Genomic DNA, 22,876 nt, shown 5'->3' on the forward strand with positions numbered 1-22,876 from the left:
GGACAGATGCACTTTTTAGATGGATAGATGCACTATTATGATGGACAGATGCACTATTTTGATGGATAGATGCACTTTTATGATGGACAGATGCACTTTTATGATGGACAGATGCACTTTTATGATGGACAGATGCACTATTTTGATGGATAGATGCACTTTTATGATGGATAGATGCACTTTTATGATGGACAGATGCACTTTTATGATGGACAGATGCACTTTTATGATGGACAGATGCACTTTTATGATGGACAGATGCACTTTTTAGATGGATAGATGCACTATTATGATGGACAGATGCACTTTTATGATGGATAGATGCACTTTTATGATGATAGATGCACTTTTATAATGGATAGATGCACTTGTATCATTTTTATGATTTTATACACCTAGGATGCCTTGAGTAAATAATGAGGTATTTTTTTATATTTGGGTGAACTATCCCATATTTTACCCCCATATTTTATGATTGCAAATAAATGAAAAAATAACGTTCTGCTTTTGTGCTCTAAAGTATTGTTTAATGGCTTGTAAACGCCTCTGTTCTCAGGGTAGACCCGTATGTTTCCTCTGGGAGCTTTTGATGCTCCTGACTCTCTCTCTCTCTCTCTCTCTCTCTCTCTCTCTCTCTCTCTCTCTCTCTCTCTCTCTCTCTCTCTCTCTCTCTCTCTCTCCCTGAGACTGCTGAAGCGGACCGTGATTGAGCTGTCATTAGCGGGCACACTGACCTGTGATCAGCAGCTGCTCAGCACAGACCTGATCAGTAAACAACAGGCCTCTGTTGAGCTCTTCAGCTCCAGGAAGGGTCAAATGCTGCTCAAAGACTTCACATGTCGGCCCATTGTTCTGCTGACAGCAGGGTCAAAGCACCTGTGACACCGGCCCCAAACTCTACCTTTCACTCGCTTTCTGCAGGTGCTTCACATAGCACTAGAAGAACAGGCATCAAAACTATTAAATAATTATATGTCACTATCAGAATTATGTAGTAATAACTTATTTGCAGTCTTGTTTGCTGATTTTTTTCGGAGGGAGGGCAGAAAGTGAAAAGCACAATGAATTAGAATGAGAGAGGAAAGTCTGTACTGTGCTGGTTTAGAAAGAGATAAAAAATATGTTAAACGTGATCCTTGTGTTATGAAGAGGAACGGTGCTTCATCTGAGTTCTGGGTTGCGCTGTCATTCATAGTTTAGGGTAATATTTCGATTTTCTGTCATGAGTTTAATATGAGCAAAATATCATTATTTATTTTATCATTTTTTACATTATTGTAGAGAATAATGGCATTGGAAGGAAACGAGACCCTCACATCCTCGTATTTGTGGATGAAGGCCATAATATTATTGAAGTGGCTGTAATATTATTAGCCACCGGGCCATGGTGAATGTCCCAGGCCAGCGAGGAGTTAATATAACTATGTGTGCTGCCATATCTGAGAATGGTGTGGAAACTCACATCCCCAATCTTGGCCCATTCAATACACAGAAGCTCCTCATCTTCTTGGACTGCCTTCATTTTGATTTGATCCCTGTAAATTAGAGGGGTCTCGTAGGGCCTCACCTTCCACAATATGTCATTGTATGGGACAATATGAATTTCCACCGTGGCCCGCTCATCAGGGCCTGGTTCACTTCTCATCCAAGGATGGTCATGGTGTTCCTACCACCTTACTCTCCTTTCCTCAATCCTATTGAGGAGTTTTCAGAGTAGAGACTCTAAGCTTTCAAATGGTACCACAGATGAGGTCAGAGCTCCTCCACAGACATTTCAAATTGAAAGCATATACGTGACGATGTCATTCTGTACAGGGTCCGCGGACTTTAAGTGGTTATAATAACTTTAATGATGATTTCTGAGAAAATTATTTTCTGGAATGTATTTTTGTCATTAGAGTAATATTAAGTGATTTGTGAGTGTCTAGTTTCCACACTGAGCACTTGTTTGCCTTCATTGTGAATCATCCTCTGGAAAAGAGCATCCAAATAATACAAGACCAGTTTTCTCAATAATGAAAGTCAAATATATACAGTATGTATATGAAAACACACTTTTGCTGTGGGCGTGTTTATGGCAAACACAAACAAAATTTGTGGCCCTGCCAGAGAAGGTTTAATGTAAAAAGCTGTGGAACCTTTTATGCAACCTGGCGTCCAGAAACCTTGAGAAAATATTATGCTTTCCACTCGTTCGAGCCCTTTAACTGTGCTAAAGGAAAGGCATGAGCCGTGAAGAAAACACACACACACACAGAGAGAGAGAGAGAGAGAGAGAGAGAGAGAGAGAGAGAGAGAGAGAGAGAAATGAGGGGTCAAATGTCCAAACTGGGATTCTCGCCACATAAACTGTAAAGAGACACACACTCCTAACTGCAAAAAAAAAAATGTTTTTCTTACTTAGTATTTTTGTCTTGTTTCTAGTCAAAATATCTATAAATTCTTAAAACAAGAAGCATTTACTAGACAAGTCCACATTATTGTCTTGTTTTGGGGGAAAAATATCTCAAAATGAAGAGAGTTTTTGCTTAAAATAAGATAAATAATCTGCCAATGGGGTGAGAAAAATAATCTTAATTAAAACAGAAAACAAGATTATTTTTCTCACCCCATTGGCAGATTATTTATCTTATTTTAAGCAGAAACTCTCTTCATTTTTAGTTATTTTTCCCAAAACAAGACAATAATTTGGACTTGTCAAGTAAATGTTTCTTAATGTAAGAATTTTTTGATATTTCGGCTAGAAACAAGACAAAAATACTAAGAAAGAAAAGCATTTTTGCAGTGCTTGGAGAAACCATGAGCGTATAAGAGTGTGTTTGAGAGAAGCACACAGATCACCCATGTCGATCGCCGGACGGATGGAAACCTCGCACTAATTGGCAGTCGACCTGGACTTCCTGTCTGTGCTTCATGCATGCATTATGAGAGTTCAGTCAATGCCCTGGCAGAGATCATCAGATTCGCTGTCACACTTCACCTACGCTCACACAACTTATTTAACGTCAGAAAGAAGCCCAGAAATGTCTTTCCCTGTTTAGCGAGGACAGTTTTTGGTGTTCTGTCCCCGTTTTACAGCTTTTTCACCACCCGCAAACACACTGCAAGAAAGCCTGACACACACAGCGGATGCTGGTTATAGAAGGTAATTCATGAGGAACATAATTTGGGTTGCGTTTCACAAAAGCAGCGTTAGCCAACTATGGTCGCAAGTCGTTATCAGCATAGTTCAACCAGTCAGTGTTTCCCGAAACCATAGATCCAACGAACATTCGCAAACAGCATCGCAAACTTGTGTGGTTGCAATGCCAGCTCTTGACCTGTGGTTAGAAGCAGAGTTTCATGTTTGCATGACAAGCTGACATTTAGTACAATCGATATCTTTTATTTCAAATGCATACAAATGTCATTTATGTCTTTTAGTTTTTCAAAACCCAAAAATGAAAATGTGATGTTTATCTGCTGACCCCCAGTGTATCCAACATGTAGGTGTGTTTGTTTCTTCAGTAAAACACAAATGAAGATTTTTAACCCATCCGTTGCTCGTATAATACATGTGAATGGGTAAAAACTCTATGACAGAAAAAAAAACATGCTTTGACAACGTGCACAAAAACCCTGCTGCTCCTGACGACACACTGATGTCTAAAGACACGAACCGATCAGTTTCTGTGAGAAACACAACAGTATTTTTATTTATTTTTTACCTCATATCCAGGCGAATCTCATCTAGTGTCCCCATCCGCTAGTTCCGCTGGAGAAGGTGAAGCTGGCGCGATCCTAGATTAATGTTAATAATACTGTAGTAATATAGGAAACCCACAACACTTAAAACCCACTTCAGAAATGTATTGTCCTTGTTGTTTAATCAATAGAAAAGAGCAAATGAGATATCGGTGATACTTTGAAATGTGCCCGGTTTGACTTCATGGTCATTCATGTTTATTCAGAATGTTTTGATAAAATACATAATATGATATGTGTCAAGCATTTTTTTCTTTATTGGCATTTAATCCGACTCGTTAGACTAAATTTTGCATGGTTATTGTGAAATGACAGGAAAATGACTTTTTTAGACCAATTCTGGAAAATGTTCATCTCCGCCAAAGTGTTTAGAAACTGTTCATATGCCGTGAAACATTTGCTTATTACACAGGCAAGAGCCTGTTTTAAAGTAAGATTATTCGTGAATAATGCTTAGATCATTTAACTTTAGAAGACTATAGCACACATAACATGTTACCTTTTTGTCATTTCTATTTCATTAGCCCTATTCGGACGGGATTAGTTTAACATGGGGACGTGGGGGTAAAGTAATTTTTCCTCAGGTCGTCTGTAATATTAATGCCCAATTCACACGGGATAAGATATCTCAGTAAAACTAGCAGAAGTGGGAGGAGTCACTCGCTTTACACACCACGGTGACCTCCGTGTCGTCGTGTGTATGACGTTACTGTTATCACGTGAGCAAACACACAACATGAGCGCCAGTCTGATGGCGTATGTGTGTGTTTTAATAAACAGTTAGGTCCAGTCTAACGATTCTGATTGGATTGTGTTGGTAATAGACACTTTCCTAGAGCTAAAATAAGTGTTGCGCCTCTAATAAGTGCTTTTGATCTTCTTTTTGCTATAAATAATACACAGAAAATACTTGAGGTTTGCCACAGAGTTATCCCAACACCTACAACGCAACCGAATGCTTCAAGCGCCTCAAAGCTCGCAAAACGCGCTTTTTAAAAACTTTTAAACAGGAAAAGATGGGATTTTACCTCACATTTTTACAGCGGGTCTATTCGGACGGGATTAGTATTACCCGAGGTCATTTTTCTGGACCTTTTTACTGACATTGATTACAGTAATGATTACCGAGATGGCACATTCGGACGGGACTAAAATCACAGAGAACCTCTGGTAATAATTTCTTTACCCCCATGTCCCCATGTTAATCTAATCCAGTCCGAATAGTGCTTTATATTCCTCCTAAGTTTCTACCTCTGTGTTCACTGAACACATGATGAGTAAATTTTTTTATATTGCTTTAACTTCGAATTTGTTTCAAAGAAAATGACTCCAGTCGAGCTCATGTGAGTGTGAAAGCTTCCTGATCCAATCTCTCCATCAATAGAGCAGAGAGGGCCGGTTGTCCTGTACCTGCCAGACCCTGATTGATCATGAAGCGCTTCACCCTCGGGAGAACCACCAGCTCCAGGCATTTCCACATTGGGCCAGATAAATCTTTTATCCGTGTGTGGATCTCACTGAATGCCCCCTCTTGTTTCCTGTTTTGGCTGGGAGAATGTTATCAGCTGGTCCTCCTATTGTCCCCTGGCAGTCACATTCGAGGGGTCAAACCAGTTAGCGGTTAGCTCTTGAAACAGCATGGCGTAGAGGGAAAGGTCATGCCCTTTGCTGGGAGTCTCCACACTTCTTCCCATCCTCTCAGTTCTCCGCGTGCCCACAGGGCCCACAGATGCTGGAGCCTTCAGGACGCCGCTTTAATAAGTGGACCCAGCTCAGCCCAGCAGGGGATGTTACCGCTCTGATCCTCTCAGACCCATAAAGCACCATCCATCTCAGCATTAGCAGAGCTTCATGAGAGCTGATTAGTTCCACTGACCTCAGACCTGCCGGCCTTAACTTTACACCGTTGTGTTTTATTTACAACTGATGGCATTCCACACCGCTTTATAGTTGTCCAGTTTGACCCAACCATTTTTAATGTTTCAAAAGTTCAAAAAGAGTTTGTAAAATGAATCCAAGTCAAGTCGACTTTTTTTTATATAGCACTTTTTACATTGGCAATTGTTTCAAAGAAGCTTCACAATGGTAACAGGACGATAATTAAACAGAATTTGATTCGGCTGTACAGCCGCTCTTGAGAAAACGGTTTTGTTATCAGCTTATTTCAATTATCATATAGTGTCAATGCGGGGAAAGATCGGTAATATAGTTGAATATTTTAGTGTCCCCAACTGAGCAAGCCAAGCCAACGGCGACAGTGGAAAGGAACCAAAACTCAATCAGAGCATGATGGAGAAAAATAAACCTTGGAGAAACCAGACTCAGTCGGGGTACTAGTTCTCCTTACAGGTCAGAAATCCTATTAGATCTAAACATTCAGAATAATTGTCCAGTTCCATCCGATTGAAGATCAGAGTCATCACGCCGGAGATGGGTTTGTTCATCCATACGAATTAAGCAGTTTAGTAAAAATGTTCTGAAGAGCCGCATTCACTTTACAAACAGATTGAGTTTAGGCTTTTATTCACATTTAAACGTTAATCAGCGAACATCCAAATGGCTTGCTGAAGCTCAAACGTTCTGCGTAACACATGCACCTCATTGGAGGATAAAAGCCTAGATTAGATCTGTTCATCATATAAAGCAATCATGTCTCTTCAGAAAACTTGGATTGAATCACTTGATTGATATGGATTCGTTTTACGATCTCTTTATGACATTTTTAAAACTTTGGTATGTGGAGGGATCAGCGAGCTCTCAGATTTCATCTGAAATATCTTCAGTTGTGTTCAGAAGATGAACGAAGGGTTTGGAGCGACATGACGGAGAGGAATTAATGACAGAAATGACATTTTTGGGTGAACTAACCCTTTAAGTCAAGACTCTGCCCCCCTACTCTAATACAATTGTCATTTTAAAATATTTAAATTCATGGGCGTCGGAAGCAACAAAAAAAACATTGTGGGTCCCCCAGAAAAAAGAGTAGATGCCACTTAACATTAAGCAGATAACTTGTTTATTAAACGTCAAAATACACCATATCATTCACAGTGGCAGTGGTGTGGGGCTAAGACACATGTCAGACAATTTGAATCCTCCTTTGGCCAACACACTTTTCCATCACACATAAGATCGGAAAGGCATTTATTTGCAATAAAAATGAAAAGTGTAAATAAAGTGTCTAAAAGTGTGTTTAGTAATAAAGAAGTGAAGCGAGTGGGTCTAATATCATTGCTCTTAAGTGGTCTTGTCCCGCCCACATACCATGAATCATAAATATGCTTATTGATTTTGATATTTTGGTAAGTCATGTAGTTGTAATACTTGATTATGGCCAAGCTTCAAACTATTTTATCATGTAGACACTGTAACCAAAAGCTGCCTCAAACGTTCATGTAACAAAGTTACAACTTGTCCAATGTTTTTTTGAACTGAATTAAAAATATGTCTTAATACACCTATCCAGCTTTGGTTACAGCATTTCTATCTCCAGCAGCTCAAAATGCCTCAGGAGAAAACATGTGGGGCTCAGTCAGCAGAAGATGATTTCAGGCCTCATGGTGCTGAGCTCCGGCTGATCCCAGGGTCTCCAGACAGTGTTCAAAGCGATCCGTTTAATGGCTAATGTTCTTACCGCCCTCCTGCTGGTGTGGATGGTCAGTCAGACTCTCCCTCGGGCTGCTGATCCTCTCATGGACAAGACGTCACGCTGGCCTCATCAATAACCCTCAGAGTCCCATGACGGCCGCTGATAATGTCTGCATGCATGTAGCACTCAGAGTCTGCCGTTAAGTGTGTTTATTATCCAGAAATGCGTCCACAAGATCCGCGCAGAGCATCATTCAGTAATTCCTTATTTTTAAGATTGTGGCCTTAGTTTGTGATTTCATTTTCATTTAAGACAAGACACCCCTGGTAAAAAAATTAAAGTAATATAAATCCCCATACTTCCCCGGTTGATTGATTACTAGGGTGTAACGATTCGTTTAACAACAATTCGATTCGTATCACGATTTGAGGTTGTCGATACGATTTAAGGACGATATTGGTTCATTTAGAACGATATGATCCGAAACGATTCAGTGACTTGAAATCGATTCAGTAACTTTTTAGCCAAAAATTTTAATCAGTGTGACTGATTTATTTCAGTCGAATCGAATCGTTGTTAAAACGAATCGTTACACCCCTATTGATTACATAAAAAAAATTCCCAAAATGTTTTTGTATTACAAGTTTTCTGATTTTTTTCTTCCAATATGCAAATTAGTTATCTAATTAAATATGCACACATTTGCATAAATTATTGTTCCTCTTTTTCACAGATTAGAGTTAAAGGTTTTTACAGAGGGGAGACCGGATATCTCCATAAATAAATAAAAATACTGATAATATATACAGTCTTGTTCAAAATAATAGCAGTACAATGTGACTAACCAGAATAATCAAGGTTTTTAGTATATTTTTTATTGCTACGTGGCAAACAAGTTACCAGTAGGTTCAGTAGATTCTCAGAAAACAAATGAGATCCAGCATTCATGATATGCACGCTCTTAAGGCTGTGCAATTGGGCAATTAGTTGAATTAGTTGAAAGGGGTGTGTTCAAAAAAAATAGCAGTGTCTACCTTTGACTGTACAAACTCAAAACTATTTTGTACAAAAAAAAATTTCTTCTGGGATTTAGCAATCCTGTGAATCACTAAACTAATACTTAGTTGTATGACCACAGTTTTTTAAAACTGCTTGACATCTGTGTGGCATGGAGTCAACCAACTTGTGGCACCTCTCAGCTGTTATTCCACTCCATGATTCTTTAACAACATTCCACAATTCATTCACATTTCTTGGTTTTGCTTCAAAAACAGCATTTTTGATATCACCCCACAAGTTCTCAATTGGATTAAGGTCTGGAGATTGGGCTGGCCACTCCATAACATTAATTTTGTTGGTTTGGAACCAAGACTTTGCCCGTTTACTAGTGTGTTTTGGGTCATTGTCTTGTTGAAACAACCGTTTCAAGGGCATGTCCTCTTCAGCATAGGGCAACATGACCTCTTCAAGTATTTTAACATATGCAAACTGATCCATGATCCCTGGTATGCGATAAATAGGCCCAACACCATAGTAGGAGAAACATGCCCATATCATGATGCTTGCACCTCCATGCTTCACTGTCTTCACTGTGTACTGTGGCTTGAATTCAGAGTTTGGGGGTCGTCTCACAAACTGCCTGTGGCCCTTGGACCCAAAAAGAACAATTTTACTCTCATCAGTCCACAAAATGTTCCTCCATTTCTCTTTAGGCCAGTTGATGTGTTCTTTGGCAAATTGTAACCTCTTCTGCACATGCCTTTTTTTTTAACAGAGGGACTTTGCGGGGGATTCTTGAAAATAGATTAGCTTCACACAGACGTCTTCTAACTGTCACAGTACTTACAGGTAACTCCAGACTGTCTTTGATCATCCTGGAGGTGATCATTGGCTGAGCCTTTGCCATTCTGGTTATTCTTCTATCCATTTTGATGGTTGTCTTCCGTTTTCTTCCATGTCTCTCTGGTTTTGCTCTCCATTTTAAGGCATTGGAGATCATTTTAGCTGAACAGCCTATCATTTTTTGCACCTCTTTATAGGTTTTCCCCTCTCTAATCAACTTTTTAATCGAAGTACGCTGTTCTTCTGAACAATGTCTTGAACGACCCATTTTCCTCAGCTTTCAAATGCATGTTCAACAAGTGTTGGCTTCATCCTTAAATAGGGGCCACCTGATTCACACCTGTTTCTTCACAAAATTGATGACCTCAGTGATTGAATGCCACACTGCTATTTTTTTGAACACACCCCTTTCAACTAATTCAACTAATTGCCCAATTGCACAGCCTTAAGAGCGTGCATATCATGAATGCTGGGTCTTGTTTGTTTTCTGAGAATCTACTGAACCTACTGGTAACTTGTTTGCCACGTAGCAATAAAAAATATACTAAAAACCTTGATTATTCTGGTTAGTCACATTGTACTGCTATTATTTTGAACAATACTGTATATGAACAAACCCTCTGTAAAAACCTTCAGAATATAGATAGGAATAAAACTCTAAGGTTTGGTGTATGTAACTGATTTCTGGCTTAGTGCAGGAGAAAAAAATACATTTTGAGAAAAACAGCCTTTAAAAACACAAAAAAATCCACAGATGCAAATAGATAAAGTGCAATAAAAGATACATTTTAAAGTTTTTGGATGTTTCCTTTCCACTAATCTGGGAAAACACTTTATAAAAAGCAGTACAAAATCTCTAAATTGACTGGGACAAAATTGACAAAAACGTTTTTGCCTGTAGTGTCTCGCCTTATTTTATTCATTTATAAAGCACGTTTAATGCATGAACAGATGGATTGACAGATAGATTAGCATACTTTCAGCGAACTAGAAAGATAAGGAGGGGCTTTAATGCCTTTAAGGTAATAAAATCGTATAGCTAATTCTTTCCCGAAGCGGCAACCATTTCGGCGATTTTAAAATCAGAGTAATTACCTCGAATGTCTACTTTTTGAAGACGCGCCAATGCTTTGTCATCATTTCTAGAGTAAAGAGCGTTGCGATAGTCCATTTGTGAGAAAACAACCGCAGTGATTGTCTTTTTTCAAAGTGAAAAAGAATTTTGCTTGGATATTTATAAGCTAATGCAACTTCCCAAGCTCCTTTTGTATTGTTTGTAAGCAGACAAAATGGCCGCCAGCTGAAACTGGGGCACTTGAGTGCGTAGCTCAGCTGAAGGTCTGGTGACTCCAGAGCGTCTGGTCAAAGACTCCCAGAGGCACCATGGCAACGCTGAGACAGAGACGGCCTCCACTAGAGGAGATAATGCTAATGAGGACTCATAGGGTGAAACAAAATGGCTTAATTGTATTGTGTTCATCCCGTGTTAGAGCACAAAGGCTCGGGGAGGTTACGCTCACACATGAGGCTTATTGTAATCCCTCCGTAATTACCAAGCAAAGGCATCTTCTCATGGGAGCAGAGGGCTGTCCTCGCTGCACTATTCACACGTATCCTTAAGGAAGTATCAATTCCTTGCTAAGAAGAGTCACAAAAGCTTGACAAAACCACATTCAGGGCACCTTTGTTGGGGCGTAGAGCTATGATAGACATCTACAGTGTTGAGAGAAAGGCTCATTCAGACGCAGGTCACTGTTAATGTCAACCGCAGAGAGCCGAAACAACGATCTGTAAGGCCGGGCTATAAGTTGGCAATATGGGGCAAAAAAATGTGCCGTGCGCTATTTAAATGATGTGCCTTGGTGACAAAAGTTGATTTGGAGGTCTTTTGAAATGTCTCAGCCAGAGCCATTGGCGTTCTCTCTCTCTCTCTCTCTCTCTCTCTCTCTCTCTCTCTCTCTCTAGCTTTTGACAGGAAGCTCATGATTTTTAACGTACGCTGCATGCATAATACATCAGCCCGCACAATCACATACAGGATGTGCGAGCCAGCGGACTCAGAGAGCACCTGTGCTGAACAAAGATGGCCTTTCTGCCGTGGATGTCTGCCCTGGTACCCGCTGTCACCGTTCCCCTGCCCCGATCCCAGCTGCGCTGCATTCAGCCTGACACGCATTCATCTCGCTTAACGCCGCTCCAAAAGTGACACAGGCTGCCGCTCATAAAGAGCTCTTTATTCGGTTATTAACGATAGTGAGAAGGCCCTTGACGAACATTTTGGGAATGAGTTTGTGATTGTGAGGCTTGCACATGTGTGAGCTGGTGGCTGGTGCGCATGCAGTACCATGGCCGTTTGTCAGAGTGTTTTACCGCGGTATTAAGATGTCATCTGTCAGATACGCTCTGAGGAGGCTGTGCTGTGCTTCACTGATGAGTCTGTAGGAGATCCAGAGAGTCAACAGTGAATCTCCCAAAGCTTGTCGAAAACATGTCTGGGGTGTAGTTCACCACACATTTAAAAGAGAAAAAAAGGAAATTATATTTCACTATATTTACAATGTCAAAAAATAGACCTTTAGGTTTCAATGACCCATTTTTTAGGTGTTGTTACTTTTACTTGCATAAAAAAATATATATATATATTAGGGGTGTAACGATACGCGTATTCGTATTGAACCGTTCGGTACGAGGCTTTCGGTTCGGTACGCGGTACGCATTATGTACCGAACAGTTCTTGGACTAATTAATTAGATTTGGAAAATAAAAAAGTGTGTGAAATATAATAATATGCGTTCAACAAGGTAGCCCAATAACCAAAACGACATAACAGGCAATGCCCCTGACACCGCCGAAGTGAAAAAAAAAAAAAAAACACCAAATATGTTTTAGGCTGCTCAGTCAGGTGCTCGCTTACTCAGTAGGCTACGCACTGAATGCTCGTGGCAAAATGGCTATTGCGTTTAACAAACCAGAAATAGAAGATCCTCCAATAACCAACAGGGTGTTTGGGTGAACTTTGGATTCTTTGTAAGCTATGATGGTGTTGGCAAGAGTGATGGATTCAAAAACAACGTATGTCGCATTTGCTGATGGTACAGCAGCGAATAATTCATGTCATGTCAATCAACTCATTTACGCCGACAACAAGACGATAAAAAGGAGAAACAGCCACAAACTATTCCACAAACTATCCCCGCAGCATTTAGACAGACATTTCCAACTTATTCAAATGGCAAAAGACATCACCGCGGCGAGTGGTCCTTTTATAGCCGCGGATATGAGACCTTACGCCCGTTTCGCACATAGCCTACTCCGTCTGCAGTGCGTGTGCGGTGCGTATTTTTTTCCATACCCATGTTAACGGATTAAAGCTTTCACACTGCACGCGGATGCGGTCCGTCAGTCCGTTCCAGGAGCGTTGCGTCTGCACCAGTGCACGGATCGTTTTCGTACCGAGTCTATTTTTTGCTGTGCTGCGTTGCGGCATTAAAGTGACAGAAGATCGTTCGCATTAAAATAAACATGTACTGACGCGAAAATCTAGTAATTTCACCACAGATGCATATCATTTAAAATATACTCTTGTTTCAAAGTCAACACATGGCTTTTTTTCTCAAGTAAAGCAACAAAACGACACCTTACCTGGCATTTAGGTAAAAAAAAAATGTGCCATAATGGAGAGCACTCGTACTTTCTTGGAGGTGAAAAGCAAAGTTCTTTTTGACCTGCAGGATTTCTTTTAAAAGGGTGTAAAAACGAAAGAAAAGACGAGAGTCGGCTGTTTTTGAATAGACTATTGTAAGTTTCTAATTTAAAATGTTTGTGATTTAAGGCTATAACCTGTGTTTAAATGTTTTGCCACTTGTGTGAGCTAAATCTAAAGTATATAGCCTAAATATGAATAAATGAATTTAATAAAATGTTGTTTAAAAGTAGTAGGCTACGTAACCTGACTTCTAAAGAGTAAACAGAGAGAATTTGAATTCTGACGAGGCATGTTCAGTAAAAACTTTTGGATTTTAAATAAAAACTAATGAATAAATGCTGTTTGTGGTATGCAACAGCGGATCAGTTGCGGACTTCAAACGCAGCATATGTGAAAGCACTACAGGGTGTGGGGCTCCTGCAACACACACGCAACGCAACACGCACCGCACACGCTAATGTAAAGAGCTAATGTCTTATTCCTGTAACTACATAGAAGATGGGTAAATTATAGCTCCATCATTGTTCAATGTAAAAAAAAATCATACTTTGTTAGTTTTAATAAAAAAATAATAAAAAAGGTAATTTATCTGCCAATTTTTTCCTATTGCTGTATCTAAAACATACCGAACCGTACCGAACCGAACCGTGACACCAGTGTATCGTATCGAACCGTGAATTTTGTGAACCGTTACACCCCTAATATATATATATATATACACTCAACTAAAGGATTATTAGGAACACCTGTTCAATTTCTCATTAATTATCAATTTCTCATCAATTATCCAATCACCTGGCAGTTGCTTCAATGCATTTAGGGGTGTGGTCCTGGTCAAGACAATCTCCTGAACTCCAAACTGAATGTCAGAATGGGAAAGAAAGGTGATTTAAGCAATTTTGAGCATGGCATGGTTGTTGGTGCTAGACGGGCCGGACTGAGTATTTCACAATCTGCTCAGTTACTGGGATTTTCACACACAACCATTTCTAGGGTTTAGAAAGAATGGTGTGAAAAGGGAAAAACATCCAGTATGCGGCAGTCCTGTGGGCAAAAATGCCTTGTTGATGCTAGAGGTCAGAGGAGGATGGGTTGACTGATTCAAGCTGATAGAAGAGCAAATTTGACTGAAATAACCACTCGTTACAACCGAGGTATGCAGCAAAGCATTTGTGAAGCCACAACACACACAACCTTGAGGTGGATGGGCTACAACAGCAGAAGACCCCACCGGGTACCACTCATCTCCACTACAAATAGGAAAAAGAGGCGACAATTTGCACAAACTCACCAAAATTGGACAGTTGAAGACTGGAAAAATGTTGCCTGGTCTGATGAGTCTTGATGTCTGTTGAGACATTCAGATGGTAGAGTGAGAATTTGGTGTAAACAGAATGAGAACATGGATCCATCATGCCTTGTTACCGCTGTGCAGGCTGGTGGTGGTGGTGTAATGGTGTGGGGGATGATTTCTTGGTACACTTTAGGCCCCTTAGTGCCAATTGGGCATCGTTTAAATGCCACGGCCTACCTGAACATTGTTTCTGACCATGTCCATCCCTTTATGACCACCATGTACCCATCCTCTGATGGCTGCTTCCAGCACGATAATGCACCATGTCACAAAGCTCAAATAATTTCAATGAGTTCAGTCACCGGATCTCAACCCAATAAAGCATCTCTGGGATGTGGTGGAACGGGAGCTTCGTGGCTAGGATGTGCATCCACAAATCTCATCAACTGCAAGATGCTCTCCTATCAATATGGGCCAACATTTCTAAAGAATGCTTTCAGCACCTTGTTGAATCAATACCACGTAGAATTAAGGCAGTTCTGAAGGCGAAAGGGGGTCAAACACAGTATTAGTGTGGTGTTCCTAATAATCCTTTAGGTGAGTGTGTGTGTGTGTGTATAAAATGTTTGTACTTTGTACTTACATTGTACTTACATCTTTAAATGTACTTGCAGAGTATCTGGATGAAATTACTTAACTGTACTTTAGCCAAAAATCTACCCTAAATAAACACATGTTAAGTTTAATCGCAGCAAATGCAACTCTGGCAAGAACAACATTTATAATACATACATTATATTAAATGTTAAAAGTTTAATTTATAACAAACATCAGAAACAGAATCAGCAAATGCATAGTAAACTAATGTACAGTGGATAGGCGGATGGAAGGATGGATGGATGGATGTACAGATGGATGGACGTATGGATGGACGTATGGATGGATGGATGATTGATAGATGGATGAACGGACAGACAGAGGGATGGATGGATGGATGGTTAGTTGATTTAAAGATGATTGATGGATGGACGATTGATGAACGGATGGATGATTGATAGATGGATGGATGGATAGATGATTGATAGATGGATGGACAGACGGATGATTGATTGATGGATGGATGGATGGACAGATGGATGGATGGATAGGTGAATGACGGATGGACGGACGGACTGACAGACAGACAGATAGATAGAGTAAGATGGACAGATGGATGGATGATTCATAGATAGATAGATAGATAGATAGATAGATAGATAGATAGATAGATAGATGGATGGATGGATGGATGGATGGATGGATGGATGGATGGATGGATGGATGGATGAATAGGTGAAAAATGGACGGACGGACGGACGGGCAGATGGATGGACAGTTGAATGACGGACAGACAGACAGACAGACAGACAGACAGACAGACAGACAGACAGATATAGATAGTTAGTTAGACAGATAGATAGCATTAGTGTCTGTGAATCCAGACGTGTCCTGAAAGCATGTTTGTCTGTGCGCTCCATGCATGAGCACATGTGTCCGCTGGCCTGCCCTGAGCTCAGGATTGTGGAGCTGGAGATACATGCAGAAATCTGGACACACTTACAGAGCCAGCTGCACACACAACAAGACCAGCAGCCAGCTGCAGACACCAGTCTCCCTCTCTCTCTCTCTCTCTCTCTCTCTCGCTCTCTCTCTCTCTCTCTCTCTCATGCCCCGGCCCGGGTCTTTCTCCCCTGCACCCACTCCTGACGCATGTCCCGGGGCCACAGGCCTGTTGTAATGCTAATAAATCTGCTGAACAGAAAAGAAGGTGAAGGAGAAATGTTAAATGTTGTTTGCATTCAAAACGTAAAAAGAAAAAGGGAAGGAACTGAAAGGACACAGAAAGACCATTAGACACCGCAATTAACGACTGGCATCTGATATTAAATAAGTCACATGACAACAGGTTTGACTTCCACACGCATGCATGAATGTTCACACTGTTCTTTACCATAGCGGTCAGAATGTGCACATTAAATAGTCATTGATCCATAATCTGCCCCTGTTATCATAAGGATTAGGATATAGGATTAAGATTGCTTGCTGTTTTGCTGTCTCTAGTGTTCATTTCTGTTGGAAACTGCAGTGATATGTAAGTACTGGTACTGGTATTTTGCGCTTTGGTACGTTTTTCCAATGAGACCAGTTTGTAAGTATCTTAATAAGTTGACCCTGTCGGGAGCACTCTTACCTGTGTGCGGTCTACTGTAGGAAGGACACTCACTAGGGTTTAGATCAGACAGATGTGTAGGGTTCAGTGTGCGGCGTCTACCCTGTATGGTGTGTGTGTTACAGTGGGTGGTGATGCGGAGAGACAGACGTGTGCTCACACCAACCCGATCTCACAGGAGACGTCATGCATTGCAGACGTGGCGATTTAATGTCTCATGACTCGGCCATTTCCTCCACAACTCCCATATAGGCAGGTCTGAACGTGATGAGACATCAGCTGTGAGGTCAGCTATCAGCCCACTAACCGGCAGAAATCTGTGTTTAATGCTGCATAACTATTTCACATTATTGTAATCTCACACTTACTGCATACTGTTTTACTCAAATGTGAGTGTGGCAGGGGAGGCGTGGTTTTGCGGGATCGGCAGAGGGAGAGAGGAGGCGGAGCCGAGCGGGGCGTAAGTGGGTTAAGTGCAAATGACTAACACCTGTCTCTGATTGCAGTAGTTGGCGTGGAGAGACGGCTTATAAGCCACAGCAGAGAGAGACGAGGGAGAGAGAGTTTGGACTGGGACTCGGAGCGCAGCCTGTCTGGAGAGTGATAGCAGTGCAGAGTGTTGAAACCTGTGTGTGAAATCTAATGAGTTGATGTGCCCTCGAGCACGTGTTTTGTTTGAAAGTAAAAGAGTAATAAAAGTGACGAGTCCCAGTAACGCCGACCCCGCCTTCTTCCTTACATCCTTGACCCGAACCACACTGGTGCCGAAACCCGGGAGGAAGAAGTGTGCACGCCGCCATGGAAACTCCATCCCGCCACCCACTTGCGGACCTAGTGCAATCGCTCGCGGGCCTCCACCAGGAGACTCATCAAGATCTGCGGGCCGTCAGGGAGGAGCAGCAAAAAAGATTTGAGGCGCTCCTCCAGGCCCAGCATGAGGACCGCAAGCTGTTCCGGAGCTGGATGGACCGGGAGGTTCAGGCCAGTCCCAAACCCACCAGCGACTCAGCCGCCACCATCGCGCTCTCGAAGATGGGACCGATGGACGACCCGGAGGCGTTCATCGACCTCTTCGAGAGGTCCGCCGCCGCTCGGGACTGGCCCAAGGAGGACTGGCCAATGCGGCTCCTGCCCCTGCTATCGGGAGAGGCGCAGGTAGCCGCCCACCAACTGCCAGTCAAGAACCTCCTGGTCTACGACGACCTCAAGCGCGCCATCCTGCAGCGGGTCGGCCGGACACCGGAACAGCACCGCCAGCGGTTCCGGACACTGGCGCTCGAAGAGTCCGGCCGGCCCTTCATCTTCGCGCACCAGCTCCGGGACTCGTGCCGCAAGTGGCTGATGGCCGGAGAATGCGACGCCGAGGGGATCATCGATCGCGTGGTGCTGGAGCAGTTCGTCGCGCGGCTTCCGAGGAAGACCGCGCAGTGGGTCCAGTGCCACCGCCCGGCGTCGCTGGACCAGGCCATCCAGTTGGCGGAAGACCAGATGGTGGCGTGCCACGGGGTCGGCGAGCCCTTGCCAGCGGCTTCTCTCTCTCTCTCTTCTCTCTCTCTCTCTCCTCCTAACCCCGCCCCGTCTCTCTCTAAACCTGTCCCCGCTCCCAGGTCCAGAGCTGGAGTGCCGCCCCGGCCGGCGCCGAGGTGGAGAACGGGGCCCGCGGCCGAGACAGCGGCGACTCCCCGGCCGGCGGCCCGGGGAGGAGGGAGCCTAGATCCCTTCCCGGGATCCTTATCTCCGTCCCTCTCTCCACGCCAAGGGCTGGACCCACTTCCAGCCACTAGGGCGGCGGGGAGGCCTGGGCCGGCTTGTTGGCGCTGTGGGGACCCGGGACACTTTATTGATCGGTGTCCGATGATGGATGTGGGGACGCTGGTCCGGGTCCCCGACGCGCCACAAGCCGCCCCCGATCAAGCTGGCCTGTACCAGATACCCGTGAGTATCAAGGGGGGTACCTATCAGGCTTTGGTGGATTCGGGGTGTAACCAAACCTCCATCCATCAAAGCCTGATTTCACCTAGGGCATTGGATAACAGCCGCATGGTTAAGGTGAGGTGTGTGCACGGGGAAGTGGTGGACTATCCGTTGGTGCCCGTGGATATCCAATTTAGGGGTCAAACGCATAGTGTTGAGGTTGCAGTTAACCCGCGCCTCCGGCATCCCATAATTCTGGGGACGAATTGGCCAGCGTTTAATAAATTATTAGGGCACTTATGTGTGGATGCCTCTTGGGGGAAGAACGGAGGTGGGAGGATAGCGGTTGCGCAGGCGGGCGAGGTGGATTCGGGACCGCCGGGGGCAGTTCCAGGGGAACCGAGCGCAATGGGTCCGCCCATCTTCTCAGAGCGCGATGACTTTCCCTTGGAACAGTCCCGGGACGAGACGCTCAAAAATGCCTTTGCTCAGGTCCGCTCCATCGACGGCCACCGCGTCCACCCTGAACAACCGCTCTCCTATCCGTACTTCTCAGTAATAAATAACCGCTTGTATCGGGTGGTCCAAGACACCCAGTCAAAGCAAGATACAACGCAATTGTTAATACCAAAAAGCCGCCGGGAAATGCTTTTCCAGACGGCTCATTCTAATCCAATGGCGGGGCATTTAGGTCAAACGGCCACATTAAACCGTCTCATGGCCCGATTCTTTTGGCCGGGCATTCACGAGAATGTACGCCGGTGGTGTGCGTCTTGTCGGGAATGTCAGTTGGTGAACCCACCGGCCACCCCAAAAGCACCGTTGTGCCCTCTCCCATTAATGCAGGCCCCCTTCGAAAGAATTGGTATGGACCTCATCGGGCCATTGGAACGGTCCGCACGGGGACATCGCTTTGCGTTGGTGCTCGTGGACTACGCAACGCGATATCCCGAAGCAGTTCCTCTCCGCACGATTTCGGCGAAAAGTGTGGCGAGCGCTCTGTTTTCATTAATCTCCCGGGTGGGAATCCCGAAAGAGATTCTCACCGATCAAGGCACGGCGTTTATGTCACGGACGATCCGCGAACTATACGAATTATTGGGCATTAAGGCGATCCGTACCAGCGTCTATCACCCACAGACAGATGGTCTGGTGGAACGTTTTAATCGCACGTTAAAAACCATGATTCGTAAGTTCGTTCACGAAGACGCCAAGAATTGGGATAAATGGCTTGAGCCTCTGTTGTTCGCTGTTCGCGAGGTCCCCCAAGCCTCCACGGGGTTTTCCCCCTTCGAGCTGCTCTATGGGCGCCAGCCGCGGGGGGTGCTGGACGTCCTTAGAGAAGCTTGGGAGGACGGGCCTTCAGCGAGTAAGAACGAAATTCAGTATGTCCTGGACCTAAGAGCAAAACTCCACACTTTGGGGCGGCTATCCATGGAGAATTTGCTCCAGGCTCAGGACAGACAGAAACAGCTCTACAACAGAGGTGCGAAGCTGCGACAATTTTCACAGGGAGATAAAGTGCTTGTATTGCTGCCCACGTCCAGCTCGAAATTGCTCGCAAAGTGGCAAGGACCCTTTGTGGTCACGCGGCGAGTCGGAGAACTCAACTATGAGGTGAGCCGGTCAGATAGGGACGGGGCACGTCAAATCTACCACCTCAACCTCTTAAAAAAATGGTCAGAGGCGGAGTCAGTGATGCTAGCGACGGTAGTGGGCGGGGAGGAGGATCTCGGGCCGGAGGCGGTCCAAAAGCCTCATTCTCTCGCTCTGGCCTCGGGGGGGGATCACCTCTCACCCTCGCAGCTCACTGACGTGAAACAGCTACAGGCCGAGTTTGCCGACGTGTTCTCACCCCTACCGGGGCGGACTGACCTCATCCAACACCACGTTGAGACGGAGCCGGGCGTGGTGGTTCGCAGTCGGCCATATAGACTACCGGAACATAAAAAGAAGGTAGTGCAGGACGAATTAGAGGCGATGCTGGACATGGGGGTAATAGAAGAATCTAACAGTGATTGGGCGAGCCCGATAGTTTTGGTGCCCAAAACGGACGGCTCCGTGCGATTCTGTGTAGATTATCGGAAAGTCAACGCGGTGTCAAAATTCGATGCGTATCCAATGCCAAGGGTGGACGAATTGCTTGATCGGCTAGGGACCGCTCGCTTTTATTCGACGCTGGACTTAACGAAGGGATATTGGCAGATCCCCTTGTCTCCAATGTCTAAAGAAAAGACCGCTTTTACCACGCCGTTCGGATTGCACCAATTTGTCACGCTTCCGTTCGGGTTGTTCGGGGCCCCCGCAACCTTCCAGCGACTGATGGACAGGATTCTCCGGCCGCACGCTGCATATGCCGCTGCCTATCTAGATGACATTATCATCTACAGTACGGACTGGCAGCGCCATATGCAGCATCTGCGTGCTGTACTGAAGTCGCTGAGGAGGGCGGGGCTAACCGCCAACCCGAAGAAGTGTGCGATTGGGCGGGTAGAAGTAAAGTATCTGGGCTTCCACTTGGGTCATGGGCAGGTGCGTCCCCAAATTGATAAGACAGCGGCAGTTGCGACTTCTCCGAGACCCAAGACCAAAAAGGAGGTTAGACAGTTCCTGGGGCTAGCGGGATATTATAGACGGTTTGTGCCTAATTATTCGGACCTCGCTAGCCCGCTGACTGATCTAACTAAAAAAGAGGTACCAGATACGGTTCAGTGGACGGAGCGGTGCCAGCAGGCTTTTACCCAGATAAAGGCTGCTCTGTGTGGTGGTCCGCTCTTACAGGCTCCTAATTTTTCTCTCCCTTTTATTCTGCAGACCGACGCGTCGGACAGGGGGTTGGGCGCCGTCCTGTCCCAGGAGGTGGAGGGTGAGGAACGGCCGGTGCTGTACATCAGCCGTAAGCTCTCTAAGAGGGAGGCGGTGTACAGCACCATAGAGAAAGAATGTTTAGCCATCAGGTGGGCCGTCCTCACCCTTCGCTACTACCTCCTGGGGCGGGAGTTCACCCTCTGTTCGGACCACGCCCCTCTGCAGTGGCTCCACCGCATGAAGGATACCAACGCGCGGATCACCCGGTGGTATCTAGCTTTACAGCCATTTAAATTCAAGGTGGTCCACAGGCCGGGTGCTCAGATGGCTGTGGCTGACTTCCTCTCCCGGAGGGGGGGGGGGGGGGGAGGCTGCAGGCCGGATGGCTCCCCGGCCTGAGTCGGGCGGTGGGGGTATGTGGCAGGGGAGGCGTGGTTTTGCGGGATCGGCAGAGGGAGAGAGGAGGCGGAGCCGAGCGGGGCGTAAGTGGGTTAAGTGCAAATGACTAACACCTGTCTCTGATTGCAGTAGTTGGCGTGGAGAGACGGCTTATAAGCCACAGCAGAGAGAGACGAGGGAGAGAGAGTTTGGACTGGGACTCGGAGCGCAGCCTGTCTGGAGAGTGATAGCAGTGCAGAGTGTTGAAACCTGTGTGTGAAATCTAATGAGTTGATGTGCCCTCGAGCACGTGTTTTGTTTGAAAGTAAAAGAGTAATAAAAGTGACGAGTCCCAGTAACGCCGACCCCGCCTTCTTCCTTACATCCTTGACCCGAACCACAGTGAGCTCAACACCAGTCCTTCGTCTCACGGGTATATCTGAGGCAGGGCCAAGCGGCAACCTCCCGCGATCTCTCTTGAAGCCAATACGGAAGTAATGTAAACTGCAATTCCTCAACTGGCTCCAGAAGGGAGCAGAATCTCATTGAGCCCCATGTTAAAATTCTCAACTTTAAAGCAGAAAAAAACATGTTTACAGCCTGGTACAAATTGTGGTTTTGGCTTATAAGGCTAATTTTGATCTTCATGACAACTCTGAGGGGGGTGAATTTTTTTATAACTCATTCGTTTACGTTATATAAAGCCTTAAGGTTCTGCATAATTAAGGGCGTGGTTACAGGTGGATAGCCATTTATCCGCCGTCTATAGTTATTGCGTCACCTCAGCTCCGCGCACATCCCGCCTTTTTGCCCATTTTCTGTTATCCGGGAGTGACACGCGTTGACTCGCTCACAAGATGGCAACGCCCAGCTCGCCCCTACTTTAAGCTTCAGAACGGCTTATCAGAATCCTATGGGTGACGTCACGGACGCTACGTCCATATTTTTTTACAGTCTATTCTGAGGCAATAGCCAACAATACACTGTGCGGGTCAAAATTATACATTTGTCTGTTATGCCAAAAATCATTAGGATATTAAGATCATGTTCCACGAGGATATTTAGTAAATGTCCTACCGTAAATATATCAAAAATGTATTATTAGTAGTAATATGCATTGCTAAATGTGGGTGTTTGCAGTGTTATCCTGAGGCTCCTCCACCTAATGATTTATTTTATCTGCTACAGACTTTGCCTAATGTGTCACAACAGTTTTGCCACAGTCTCAAAGAAAAGAAAATATGGGTAACCTAAACGGTGTATGAAGTAATGAAATACACAAAAGAACCACATGCACAGTTCTGTGACTGCAATCTAAAGCAAATAACCCAAGCTTTGATATTTCATATGAGGTATAATTGCCTCCAAATGAAATTCTGCAGCTGAAGTCCA

At 44.5% G+C, this 22,876-nt stretch overlaps 1 protein-coding gene across 1 annotated transcript; it reads left to right on the plus strand.

Moving 5' to 3' along the window:
* The first annotated feature begins 16,791 nt into the window (after positions 1–16,791).
* LOC137049233 (uncharacterized) lies at positions 16,792–21,505 on the plus strand. The gene is made up of 2 exons (XM_067427720.1): positions 16,792–18,319; positions 21,113–21,505. The coding sequence occupies exons 1-2, from the start codon at positions 17,183–17,185 to the stop codon at positions 21,503–21,505; spliced, it is 1,530 nt and encodes a 509-aa protein (XP_067283821.1). The 5' UTR covers positions 16,792–17,182.
* Positions 21,506–22,876: the final 1,371 nt, after the last annotated feature.

Source organism: Pseudorasbora parva, chromosome 2, assembly GCF_024679245.1.
Source record: "Pseudorasbora parva isolate DD20220531a chromosome 2, ASM2467924v1, whole genome shotgun sequence".
In the NCBI taxonomy this organism is placed as follows: Eukaryota; Metazoa; Chordata; class Actinopteri; order Cypriniformes; family Gobionidae; genus Pseudorasbora; species Pseudorasbora parva.

Coding starts and splice junctions, on each gene's coding strand:
- LOC137049233 (XM_067427720.1), top strand. CDS start 17,183: ATGGAAACTCCATCCCGCCACCCACTTGCGGACCTAGTGCAATCGCTC. Junction 18,320..21,112: donor CTGGCCTGTACCAGATACCC/GTGAGTATCAAG, acceptor TTTATTCTGCAG/ACCGACGCGTCGGACAGGGG.